At 45.5% G+C, this 13,966-nt stretch overlaps 1 protein-coding gene across 4 annotated transcripts in view; it reads right to left on the reverse strand.

Moving 5' to 3' along the window:
- Positions 1 to 13,966, reverse strand: part of TRAF5 (TNF receptor associated factor 5) — a 46,795-nt gene that overhangs the window by 11,981 nt on the left and 20,848 nt on the right. For all 4 annotated transcript variants that reach the window (XM_025877523.1, XM_025877520.1, XM_025877521.1 and 1 more), the window contains 5 exons: positions 7,037 to 7,255; positions 5,822 to 5,879; positions 3,292 to 3,393; positions 874 to 1,038; positions 179 to 256 (listed from right to left, as the gene is read on the reverse strand). In XM_025877523.1, the coding sequence (XP_025733308.1) occupies positions 179 to 256; positions 874 to 1,038; positions 3,292 to 3,393; positions 5,822 to 5,879; positions 7,037 to 7,254 (621 nt within the window). In that variant the 5' untranslated portion in view covers position 7,255. The remainder of the gene's footprint in view (positions 1 to 178; positions 257 to 873; positions 1,039 to 3,291; positions 3,394 to 5,821; positions 5,880 to 7,036; positions 7,256 to 13,966) is intronic.

Raw genomic sequence — 13,966 nt, forward strand, 5'->3', positions numbered from 1 at the left:
AGCTACAGTAAAAATGGAGAACTCTCAGGGAAAAGGGAAGGGGACACAGAGACGTGGTTATTGTGGGTGTGCTTTAAACCTTAGGCCTCAGCCTGTGGGATTTGATCAAACACACATCACAGTGGTTACTAAAACTTTATCTTACATAAAATCTACTAAGAGATTCATTTACAGTTACCTCAGTTCTTGGAATAATCTGCAAACACCTGTTAGGACAAGATACTGGGTACTCAGGACACAAGTTTTCCTCATGATTCTGAAACAGAGAAAGGATGATGAAACAGAGCCAATCCTTGCTTCCCAGGGTTCCCTTCTACGGCCTCAGAGTGTTTATGCATATGTCTCTGGGGATCTTATGTGGCTTACCCTCTACAGGAAGGTACAGCCTAGTTCCAAAAAGGACTAAAGATGGCCACCTCCTTCCCATGAATTCAATTCAATTTTCCAGTTATTCCAAAAGAGGGTCAGAGGGCAGAGGACTCACGGAGGGCAGACTATGGGAGTCATCAGTATGGCTCCTTCAGTACATGTAAAAGGTACCCATGATCTCTTTCTCTGCCTACATCCTGCCACTCCAGTTAGATCATAGCACCACGAGGACACAGTATCGTCACCTCCTTGTGAGCCAGCACCCAGCAGCGCTCCTTGCACACTCACACTCAGTAGGTGCTCAAACAATGCTTCTGCCAATGATAAATGAGTAGAGTCCTACTCTAGAGTCCAACAAGAAGGTTTTTCGCTTTTTACAGAACTCTCAGAAAATTCTTCAGACCCATTGCTGTACAAAAATAAATTCAGTCATGTCCCGATTCACTGTGACCGCTCAGGTAGAATTTAGTCCCATAAAGACGATACGTTTTTCTTTCGTTTTACCTGTAGATAGATTACTACCACATCTTTTTTGCAATAAAGGCATTTTTCCTCTCGAAAATGGCAACGTGCACTCAAATGTTCTTTCAGATCTTTCCGAAGGACTTGTTCCTGACAGTTCTCATTAGAACACTGCACAGCTTGAAATAGGCACTGTTGGAGGTGGTCCTGCAACAGAAAAAACAGGCCAGTGGGCCACACTGACCAGGGCAGGGGGATGGTGGGGGGGCCAGCCGGAAGCCTAGAGAGGGAGGGAGGACACGGTGGGCAGCTGGGCAGACCGAGGCTGTGCCAGCCTTGTTTGATAGGAGTTGGGAGGACAGGGAAGATGGCTGGAGAAGGAAGCATGTTGAGTCTACTTCAGATTATCTATTAGCTCAGATTCCTCAGGTTAGTTCCTGAATATTTTCCTTAGGCTCGCTGAGTGATTTACCCATTCTTCAAAGACATTTTTCATTTCTTTTTGCACCCCCGGCACCAACTACTAATCTCTGCACAGCGGATGGCAAAAGCCAGGACGGAGGGGAAAGAGGGAAGAAGAGCAGGGCATGTCCTAAGTGCAGGAAGGAAGGGAAAGGATTGAAGAGAGTAATGGGGAGAGGGAGTGGGAGCTGTTCCAGAAGTGGTCAAGAAAAGCAGACAGAAGAAATACAGGATCCCAGGCCCAAGACAAGCTGGGAATGGTCAGGCTGTGGTCAGAAAATGTTCTCCACCAGAATACGAGGCAACGATGACATGGACAGTGCTCGTTCCAGTATTGTTCATGGTATAGATTTTTTAAAGCAGGAGGCGTACCTTAATAAAACCTCTGGATCACTGCAAGTTATTGTGATGGTCCCGTCCCCTGCGAGATCCCCTAAAACACAGCTGGGCTGTTACTTGTTTTTGTAAGTAAGGTTTTTCTGGAGAACAGCCACCCGTCTACTTGTTTACATACTGCGGGGAGGGGGGGAAGATGGGGGGGGGGGGGGGGCTGCTTTCCCTCTGAAAGGGAAGAGCTGAGTTGAGGGCCAGATACAGAGACTGTGTGGCCAGCAAAGCCTAAACATTTTACTAACTAGCTCTTGACAGAACAGTCTGCTGACCCCTTTCCTGAACGAGAGAAAAAGCAACCAGTTTTTCTGCAGGAGGTAAATGAATATTATAGCTCCTCTCCTTAGCCTCTAGTAATAAGAAACAGAGTCTTTGTTTCTTCACTGAAATCCATATCTTCTCCAAAATTCTCCAAAATTCACTCTCACCGAGGACAGTCAACACTCATCAGGATTCCACTACCTGGGGAGAGCCTACATCTCACCATGCAAGCCGGGGTGTGGGTAGGGGGCAGGAATGCGGGGAAACACAGAAGTAAACAGGTGAAAAGAAACCAGCCACTGTTCTCCAGAAGCTGATGATCTGGTCACAAAAGCTGATGAGCTGGATGGTCCAGCTTGAGCCTCATTTCCTGCTCAGGCTTCGTGACAACAAAATTGGAAAAGAGGGCCTGCTCTAGGGCCTATCACAATGTGAGAAAGTTCTAGGAAGTTCGGTGACCTCCAGAAAAATTCTGGGGTTAACGGGGAAAGCATTTACACGTTAGGAACTCAGTGCCTGGGGGGTTTGGAGGCAAGGTGGAGAAAAGGCTGAATCACCTGAAATGTATTCCAAAATGTGTGTGTGGGAGAGGAAAATCTCAGCAGCCTCCAAGCCATTCTCTGGAAGCCAGAAATGCCTGCTTCTTATTCCTGCACAGTGTGATCAAACCTGCCTGGGGCCTGCCATGGCAGAGCCCTATTGCCCCATTTCCAGTCTGACATTTACCAAGCTTCCGGCTTCCCCAGCTGGATAGAAGAACCAGGCAGGGCAGTTTCATGTGAAAATAACTCCCCTTCGCTACCCCTACACCTTACATGTTTGCAACTCATACCAATGATTCACCTTTAAACCACATCCCAAATCTGATCTGGTCTGCATTATATGCCTCAGGTCACAAACTAACAGGCCACGGCCCACAGCTGCTGGGAACCACCCACCCACCCACCACCTGCCAATACTTTCGGGCAGGGTCTCTTGCAATCATATCTTTCTGCAGGCTGCCATAGCTTCCACCCTGGGGACCCCAAATCCTTCACAGTTCCCCACAAATGACACGTCCTTTTGCCCCACATCTTCTCTTTTGGATCAATGACCCCTAACCCATAATTTAGGTCTAGCACAGATAGTACTCCCTCCATGCGTTCCAAACAAAATGGACCTTTTCACTCACACCTTAGCCCTTGGTGTGCTGTACTGGAGCTAAATGTATTGCTAGACAGGCATTCTCTGAGAGCAACCCAGTGAGCCTCGTACCATGCTTGGCCCAGGAACTGACACATAAAGGTGTTCAATACACGTCACTGGAAAAAATGACAAAGGCAAATACTGGTCATGAGGAATACCAACCTGGTATCGTCCCAGAATAATCTTGGCATTACAACCAGGAGCATTTTTGCAATACACATATAAATTGAGGACTTCCCTTTTGCAGCAATTGTCTTTGAACACCTAAGAGAGAAACATAATAGGTCTCATACACTCCAAAGCTTCAGAGCAATGTGAATGAAACTACTATTAATTTGGTCTTCAAATACATCTCAAAAGTCAGGTGGAAACTTCCAGACAAGTTGGAATGGAAATAACAGATTCAGCACCATCAAAGAAGAGGCTTTCTCAGATACATGTTTCCGACAAGCCACTGAACACAAGTCAGGAAATTCAATGCTCAGTGCAGTAGGCTGCAGGAGAATCTCATGGTGCACTTGACCTCGTATGCTCAAAGGTCAGAAGGTGGGCTGTGGAGGGAGGTAACGCTTTCAGCTTCCTGTCATAGTGTAAAAGTTTGTATTAGTCATCAGGTAGTGTCACCGAGGCTGCGCTGACGTGCTATTTCAGCGCACACCAGGGGTTGGCAAACTTTCTCCATAAAGGGTCAGAGAGTAAGTATTTTCAGCCTTGCAGGCCATGATGCAACCTTTTCTTTTTCAACTATTCACCTCTGCTGTACACAATACTTAAACGGATATATATGGCTGTGTTCCAATAAGGCATTATTAATGGACACTGAAGTATAAATTTCATGTAATTTTCATGTGTCACAAAACATGATTCTTCTCTTGATTTTTAAAATAAGTTTTTTTGTTTTGAAATAGTTCAAAGACTCACAAGAAGTTGCAAAGATAGTACAGAGCTCCTGTGTACCCTTCTTTGGATTTTTTCCAATCATTTATAGGAAAACCATTCTTAGCTCACAGGCCATACAAAAACAGGTGGCAGGCTGGATTTGTCCCAACAAATCTCATGTTGTAGTATGCCAACCCCTAATCGAGTGGGTGAGGCACACACAAACACAGCACTGTCCTCTGCGAGGCATTTGCAAAACACAACATAAGAGCATAGAGAAGGAGGGATGCCGGGGTGGCTCAGTCGGTTATGCATCCACCTTCAGCTCAGGTCATGATCCCAGGGTCCTGGAATCAGTCCCGCATCGGGCTCCCTGCTCAGCGGGGAGCCTGCTTCTCCCTCTGTCTGCCGCTCCCCCTACTTGTGCTCTTGCTCTCTCTGACAAACAAATAAACAAACAAACAAACAAATAAATAAATACTCTTAAAAAATAATCTTAAAAAAAGGCAGGAGCATGTACATCAGACCAGGTGCTCAGGGAACTTCCTAAAGGAGGTGATGCTTGAATGCCCTCTAGCAGAATTGTAAAGGAAGAAAACTGAGCTTAAAAGGAAGTTTTAAGGGAGGGGTGCCTGGGTGGCTCCGTTGGTTAAGGGTCCAACTCTTGATTTCAGTTCAGGTCCTGATCTCAGGGTCATGAGATCGAGCCCCACATTGGACTCTGCACTGAATGTGGAGCCTGCTTAAGATTCTCTCTCTCTCCCTCCACGCCCGCCCCCCCCCCCGCCAAAAAGGAAGTTTTAAGGGAGGAAAACTGGGTTAGTTAACAATTTCTTAGATACAACACTAAAAGAACAAGCAACCCAAACAAACAAAAACAAGTAAGACTCATCAAAACGAAATGCTTTTCATGCTTCAAAGGACACCACCAAGGGAGTGAAAAGACAACCCACAAAATGGGAGAAAAATATTTGCAAATCGTGTATCTGATAAGAGCCTTTTATCTAGAATATAAAAAGAACTCTTAGAACTCATCAATAAGAGACCAGTAATCCACTTAAAACTGGGCAAAGAAATTAAATAGGCATTTCTACCAGAAGATATACAAATGGACAAACACATGACAGATGCTCCATATCCTTAATCATCAGAGAAATGCAAATCAAAACAGGTACCCCCTAGAAAGACTATAATCAAAAAGATGGACAGTAACAACTTTTGGCAAGGATCTAAGACATTAGAACTCTCACACCCTGCTGGATGGAATGTAAAATGGTGCAGCTGCTTTGGAAAATAATCTGACCGTTCCTCAGAATGTTACACAGAGTGACCATTATGACCCTAAACAGAATTACCACATGACCCGGTAATTCGACTCCTGGGTGTATACCCAAGAAACACATACACTTTAAAGGTAAATTTTATGGCATATGAATTATATCTAAATAAAGCTATTGTTAGACATAATAATAATAGAAGGAAGTTCTAGAAACAGACCAGAGGAGAAAGTGAATTCCAGAGAACAGGATGTTTCAGTTCTCCAAGCAACTCAGTACACCTGGAGCTGCTGTAGGAAGGGGGTAAGGAGAGGACAGAGGAAACACTGGGGTGTGGAGTCATTAAAGACCCAAAGAAGCCTCTGAAACAGTGGTAGGAGTGGGGTTTGACCTGACCCCGTAGGAGAGGAATGTGGACTCTAAGAAAGGGCCCCCTCTCCTGCTCTACTGCTCCGACCTCTATGTCCAATTCAACCCAGGACACCGGCTTCTCCATCACCCAGCGAACTGCTAAACCAAAGTGGGGATTTTCTTACCTCCTGAGATCTGATAACCTCCTTATCTACAGGACAGAGTGGGACTGCATTTAATTCTCTGGAGAGATAAATAAAAATAAAGCCGAATTAAGAGTTGACCCCAACAGCTCTTCCAAGAGCAGACCCAGCACGCCCGCCATGCTTGACCCCTTAGAGCTGCCCCTGAACAGGCTGGGCCCTGTCTCCCCTCCTGCCGCTCCCTCCCCCAGGAAGGGTTCTATCTCTCCCCCACTCCCCCTTTGTAGCTTCAGCACCTCCCCAGTCTGCTGAAAAACTCCCGTTCATTCCCCAGGATGCAGGTCAATTAGTAAGTCCCCCAGACAGAGTTCAATGTCCTCTGCCAGGGCTTATCACCCTGTAACACAGCCTCTTTCCTTCACTAGGCTGGAGCATTCTAGAGGGCAGACACTGGGTCCTGTTCCACACTGAACCTCCAGCCCTTCCTCTCCATGCCCTAGAGCTTAGCTTAGTAAGGTGCCTGGAACACACAGGTGCTGAATGGACAAACCCATGAATGAATGAGAATGTGCTATAATAACCCCCTTTCCAAGCTTGGTAGGAGACAGCTTACTTACTGCCCTAAATAAGCCCCCAAAGCCTGCTTCCACATCTATCTTGGTCTCCACCTTCAAAATGGCAGGACCCAGGTTTTACAGCTGCCACTGAGGTGCGGTCCCTTTCTGGAGGTGACACCACCGTTGCCTTTTGGCAAGGAAAGGTCCAAGCGACCACCACAAAGACCCCTGTGAAACGCAGGTCCTTCCCAACACAGACGTGCATCAAGGTTTGCCCTCCCGTGCAAAACAGGTGTGATCTACATTTTTAAAAAAGGTGACTGAAATGAGCCCCAAGTCATGTATAGAATTCTTGACTCATTATATTGTACACCTGAAACTAATAGAACACTGTATTTTCATTACACTTGATGTAAAAGAAAGGGTGGGGGAAGGTGACTATCAATAAGTGGGAGTGGCAAAAAAACCCCCCAAAACCAAAAACCAAAACATGATTCCTTAGGCTCTCGGAGAAGGGCTCCGGGAGAGCCCCTCCTCGTGTTCGTGCTTCTGTGGCCAACCACAGCAATTCCCAAAGCTATCATTCCAATCGAGTGGTCGCTCTGGACACTTGGGTCCCAGGAACACCCCCGCCCCCCCGCCCTCCCCCCCCACCCCCCGCCTCAGGTTGTGACCAGAGCTGCAGGCCCTGCGAGCTCACCTCAGGGACACGATGCACTGCTGGCAGAAGCGGTGCCCACAGCCCGTCTGGTGGGGGTTGTGCAGCACGGAGTGGCAGAAGGCACATTTGTAGCGCTCCTCTAATTGCTCCACAAACTGGAACTCCGTGTCGGGCTCAAAGTCCAAGGAAATGGAGTTGCTGGAATTCTGGCGGATGAAACCACACGGGATACCTCCCTGCTCCTCAGCATAAGCCATTCTGGGGGGGGTCAGGAGAAGAGAAGGAAAATTGAGTGTGCAGAGACCAAAACAATTGTTTCCTAATTAGCGCACATCACCCACATGGTCATTCTGTTATGACTTGGTAACAACAGTAACAACCTCCAGCCACTGGAGGGCTCCCGCACAGGGGAGATGTCTTTGGGGTGCTCAAGCAGGAGCCGGGACCAGACGACTTCTACCAAGATTTTATGAGACTTCAGACCTTTGTCCACCAGTCTCTTACAGGATGCTAAATTATCCTGTTAGTTCGGCCACGCACTTGGACCAAATACAACCAGGGTGTTAACTACATTCTAAGCTGACTCTTGTTATGGAATTTTCTTCCACTAGGTTGAGAGAACGGCAACAAACATTTTGTTCACATTTTTCAGAAGAATCTTGTATACCAATGCATTTCTTGCAATATATATAGATACATCACTACCACCAAGCCACATCATTTCTCACCTGAACTAAATAAGCATATTAACTGCTTTCCCCTACAATCCATTCTCCATACTACAGCCAGGGTAACATTTTCAAAATCCAAGTGTGATTGAAGGTTACCTCCTCTCATTGTTCAGTGGCTTGCCAGGCTCTGAGGGGAAAGTCCACAATGCTAAGAGAGCTACAAGATTGCACCCTCTCCACCCAGCAGCATCCTGGACCTCTCCTCCCCTTGCTTTCTGCACTTGAGCCATATAGGCTTTCTTTTCATTCTTCTAATACATCAAGCTGTCTCCTGCCACAGGGCCTTTGCATAAGCTATTGCCTCTACCTAGAATGCCTCCCTTATGCCCTTCCAGTCTTCTTCGCTTCACATTCATGATTCAGATTTCAAGTGTCATATCCTCAGGTAGGCTTTCTCTACACTCCCCTTCCTCTGCCCCCGCTGAACAGCAGAACAGCCACTCATGTTATGAAGAATGCATGGCCTCCAGGGAGTGGCTGAGGGATAACAGTTAAGTGGGTGGCGCAGTGCCGGGGGCGGGGGTGGAGTGGTCTTTCACTATATAATCCTTTTGAATTTTTCAACATGAATATAGTACCTACTCAAAAATAAACAAATACACAAAAACAAAAACTAAACATCCACTATTGTATCTATCATAGAACCATGTTCTGAAATTCAGAGCAACATTTGATTTTTTAAATTAGACATGCGTTTGTGTGAGTATTTGATTTACATCTGTGCGCTTCAATGACACAGAGATCCCATCTGGTCTTACTCAATATTACGTCTCCAGCCCTCAGCACCGAGCCAGGCATGGAGAGCAAATCAACTATTTGCTGAATTAATATGCTTGAATGGACTCCTTGACTAACCTGCAACAGGACGGCTCTAACTAGTGTTGCCTGCTAACACAATGATCCTTTAACTTTTTACAAGGAAGGACTTTCCCCATCTTTGAAATCTGATGAAAAGTCTAGACCTTCTCCCCATAAAACAGCACAGACACCTGATCTCTGGACCTCTGCAGACCCTCTGAACCCACTGGTTTCCCTAGGTTAAAAACAGCCCTGCCTCCCCAGTAAGAATGCTGTTACTTTGGGCACGGGGCCTGGACTGGTGCTTTCAGGGTGTCTGGCAAGTGGCTAAAGGATGGGAGGCAATCAAGGGTGGTCCCTGGGAGTGATATCCTTCCACGTGGTTAGGGAACAGGAAGGCTTGGTCTTCAGGCTTGCTTGCTTTGGCTTGCTCTTGGGATCCCTCAAGAATCTCCTGCAGCTGATGAGGTCAACTGGGCCTGAGAGCAGCTGGGTGGCCTGACAGTGCAGGTGGGAGATGGCACGGGCCCGCTCTAGTCAGCTGCCGACCTCACCCAGCGCAGGAGTGGTCTGAGTCTGGGGTGTGGCCTGCAAGAATGGAGCAGAGAAAGCAACTGGCTTCTTTCAGCAAATAAAGCTTTCTCTCTGGAGGAGACCCACACAACAGGGTTTTGGAATTTTTTTTGTTTTGGGGTTTTTTTTTAATCCTGGGGTTTGAGACCAAAGCCCTACCTTTTCCTCTCTGCATATGTTTCCTGCAGAACTTCAAGGGGGGTAGGTGAACAGTACAAGATGTGATTGTTGCCCTTTTAACCTGGTTTATTCTTGAGAGTTAACACATCTTAATTGCAGAGATGAAGAGGCACCGTGCTTGGTTCACGTGCACAATCCTAATACCCAAGACTCACCTTTCGCTCAGAGAAATGGAAACACCAATTCCAAACCTCCCTCATCTGCCCTGCGTTCTCTGGTCCCAAGGGAAGACAACAATTCATGTCCTACACCCCTCTAGGGTTCTCTCTGAGACCAGGTTCCTGTCTCTGTCACACACCATCTAAATTTGGACTCTCACAGATGTGCCCTAACACAACAAGCTTGCTCAGCTCCTAAAACAGGGCAATAAGATGTACAAAACTCAGTTTGGGTTCCCTTCCACTACATTCTATCCTCTTTCCAAACAAAAGAATTTAATACACTCATCTGTGTGCCCATCTGTCTCTACAACAGCAGTTCTCAAACTTTTTGGTCTTAGGACCCTCCCTCCCACCCTTTAGACTCTTAAAAAATGAGCACCCAAAAACCCCAAACATCCAACACAATATTGAAGGAGTAGAACAAAATTGGAGGAGGTGCCTGGGTGGCTTAGTCGTTAAGTGTCTGCCTTCGGCTCAGGTCATGATCCCAGGGTCCTGGGATCGAGCCCCGCATCGGGCTCCCTGCTCGGCAGGAAGCCTGCTTCTCCCTCAGTATCACACCTCATGTAGCTTTCAGAAAGCCCCACTCCCCCTGCTTGTGTTCCCTCTCTCGCTGTGTCTCTCTCTGTCAAATAAATAAATAAAAACTTAAAAAAAAAAAAGGAACAAAATTGGAGGACTGACACAACCCTACTTCAAGACTTCCTATGAAGCTATAATAATCAAGATAGTTGTGAAGCAGTGAAAGAAGAGACAGATAGATAAATGGAACAGAATAGAGAACCCAAAAATAGACCCACATAAATACAGTCGACTGATCTTTGACAAAGAAGCAAAGGCAATACAATGGAGCAAAAACAGTTTTTTCACAAGTGGTGCCGGAACAACTGGACATCCACATGCAAAAAAAAAAAAAAAAAGATGAATCTAGACGTAGACTTTCCACCCTTCACAAAGACTAACTCAAAATCATAGACCTAAATGTAAAGCACAAAGCTGTTGAACTCCCAGAAGACAACATGGGAGAAAATCTAGATGACCTGGGGTATGGCAATGAATTTCCAGAGACAACACCAAAGGCACAAACCATGAAAGAAAGAATTCATAAAGTGGACTTCAGTAAAATTGCTGCTCTGCGAAAGACACTGTCAAGAGAATGGGAAATCAAGCCACAGACTGTGGGAAAATAGTTTCAAAAGACACATCTGAAAAAGGACTGTTGTCCAAAATACACCTCACCAGAGAAGATAGGGAGATGGCAAATAAGCATATGAAAAGGTGTTCCACTTCATATGTTGTCAGGAAAATACAAATAAAATGAGATACCACTATTCACCTACTAGAATGGCCCAAATCCCCACCCCTGATGATCCCAAATATGGGTGAGGATGTGGAGGGACAGGAACCCTCACTCCCTGCGGGTGGGAATGCGACACTTGGGAAGACTGCCTGGCAGTTTCTTACTAAACATGTCTTACCATCCAGGAATCCCTCCTCGGTATTTACCCATGGGAGGTAGAAACCTATGTCCACATAAAACACTGCACATGGATGTTTATAGGAGATTTATTCATAACTGCCAAAACTTAGAAGCAATCGAGATGTCCAACAGTAGGTGAATGGATAAACTGTGGTACATCCAGACAATGGAATATTCTTCAGCACTACTAAGAAATGATCTATCGAGCCATGAAAAGATGTGGAGAAATCTTAAATGTATATTACTTAGTGAAAGAAGCCAGTCTGAAGAGCCCTGCATAGTCTACAGTTCCAACAATAGGACATTCTGGAAAAGGCAAAATTATGGAGACAGTAAAAAGATCGGTCGTTGTCAGGAGTTAGGATGGAGGTAGGGAGAGATGAATAAGAGGTGCAGAAAGGATTTTTAGGGCAGTGAAAACACTCGGTATGATACTATAACAGTAGATACATGTCATTATACATTTGTCCTAAAACAACACCTTATCTGCCTAAAGACAGATCTCCAAAGGGAACTCAATTATTATAAACCACCTCTCCAAGAGTCTCATCAACCAGGAAAGAGTGGCTCATTACAGGAGAAGAAACTAGGTCATATCCAAACTTGGTCATAAACTATCACATATCCCACCTAATCTTCTAAGGGCCCATTTATCTCTCCTCAAAATCATTTGCTCTCCCCTAAGAGGCCTACTTCCCCCTCCCCTTTCCCTCTTAGGATGATATTCAAGCCTGAATCTCAAGCCACCTCAGAGAGCTACTCATTTTTCCCTGGGTATCTCCCACACATATATGAGTTATAGATGTTAATAAACTTCTGCCTGTTTTTCTCTTGCTAATCTGTCTTTTATCACAGAGGTCTCAGCTAAGAACTCAGAAGAGTAGAGGGGAAGGTATTTTTCCTCCCTTACACAACATAGGTTCATCAACTGTGACAGATGTACCTCTCTGGTGGGGGAGGCTGTGCCTGGGGCAGGGGGTCTGTGAGAAATCTCTGTACCTTCTGCTCAACTTTGCTGTGCATCTAAAACCACTCTAAAAAATAAAGTCTCAAAAAAACTGAGGACCCCCTGAGTTGTTTATGTGGATTATAGCTATTGATATTTACCAATTTGAGATTAACACTGAGGAGTTTAGGGGTGCCTGGGTGGCACAGTTGGTTAAACGTCCAACTCTTGGGCACCTGGGTGGCATAGTTGGTTAAGCATCTGCCTTCGGCTTGGGTCATGATCCCAGGGTCCTGGGCTCGAGTTCTGCATCAGGCTCCCTGCTCAGCAGGCAGCCTGCTTCTCCCTCTCCTCCCCATTTGTGTTCTATCTCGCTATCTCTGTCTCTCTCAAATAAATAAACAAAAATTTTTAAAAATTTAAAAAAATTTTTAAAAACTAAAAAAACGTCCAACTCTTGGTTTTGGTTTAGGTCATGATCTCAGGGTTGTGAGATCGAGCCTTGTGTCGGGCTCTGCGCTCAGAAAAGAGTCTACTTGGGATTCTCTCTCCCTCTGCTCCTCCCACTCGTCCTCTCTCTCTCTCAAATAAATAAATAAATCTTTTTTTAAAAAATTGAGTTTAAAAATACATTCTTTATTAATTTACTTTAAGATAATAATAAGCCAACTATATGGTAACATAAATAGCATCTTTATGAAAAATAGCCACTTTCCAAAACGAAAAAATGAGTGAGAAGGCATTGTTTTACATTTTTGCACATCTGTTTGGGCTTAACAGAAGATAGTTGGGTTCTCATATGTGATACTCTTGTATTCAGGCTGTTACAGTATCACACCTCATGTAGCTTTCAGAAAGCACCACTGTATGCTCAGGAAAGGAGAGTAAAAATGGCAAATGAGGGCGCCTGGGTGGCTCAGATGGTTAAGCGTCTGCCTTCGGCTCAGGTCATGATCCCAGGGTCCTGGGATCGAGCCCCGCATCGGGCTCCCTGCTCCTTGGGAGCCTGCTTTCCCTCTGCTTCTCTCTCTCTCTCTCCTCCTCTGTCTCTCATGAATAAATAACTAAAATCTTAAAAAAAAAAATGGCAAATGATATCTTAGTAGTAGTCTGAAAATAGTCTTGCCCATACAGATCCCCTGAAAGGGCTTCAGGGAGGCCAATGTGAACAATTTGCCAATTTCTGTGCCTGAACATACCTGAACTAAGTAAGAGTCTATCAACTGCTCTCCTGGTAAGAGTTTCTCCAGTACCCCGGGGGGCTTATGAAGCACACTTTGGGAACCACTCTCCTATCAGGCTGCTGGGCAGGACCGGGCCTTCTCAGTCTTCGTGCTGGTGGCACCCCAGCATGCGTGTGACCCTCACGGTCTCCTTGCTCCTGCTGCATGGCCCCCAGAGGCCTGAGGACCCAATGCCCCTCCCTCCCTGCTCCTCCCTTTGTGTCTAGCCCAGCTGTAGGCAGCATGCAGGAATTACCTACTGACCTTGTTCACTGTCATCTGTGGTCTTGCCCAGTATTTGTTTTTATGAAATTGAGTTTTTATTTCATTAGACATATATATTTTTTTTAAATAAGCACTTATGTTCTGCTACACAATATGCACTTTCATTGTTTCAGGACAGTGTTCTTGTATAAAAACGAACCATGATAGCTCCCAGGGCAGGGTCTGGCTCCCTCCTCTGAAGCTTCTTCAGGCCCATGACCGGCCCCTAAAATGGAATCCATTCAATGTGTTCACGGACATGAGAGAGCCCCAATAATATGACCATAAAGGCTGCTATTTCTTTATCTAATAAACATATTTCTCTAATTAATTGAACATTTCCAGCTAGTACTGTCATTCCCAGGCAGCTATTCATGGAAATAAATAAGAGTTCCATTTTATTAAAATCTTTCCCCTTTGGGTATAATAGCTTATGTAACAGGAAGAGTAAAAAGAGTTCAGTTCTTGCAAATAAGAAAAAAAAGTCACTGAAATTAATATCAGAGCCTGTACATCTCCCTACTGCGGCGAATGGGGCCTTATTCCTGCCATTGATGGCACGCACAGTGTGGTCCTCCTGCTGAAAAGTTATTGACTCAAACCTAAAAGGACA

This window comes from Callorhinus ursinus, unplaced genomic scaffold (genome assembly GCF_003265705.2).
Source record: "Callorhinus ursinus isolate GAN/ISIS: 27379988/994484 unplaced genomic scaffold, GSC_fseal_2.0 scaffold13, whole genome shotgun sequence".
Taxonomy (NCBI): Eukaryota; Metazoa; Chordata; class Mammalia; order Carnivora; family Otariidae; genus Callorhinus; species Callorhinus ursinus.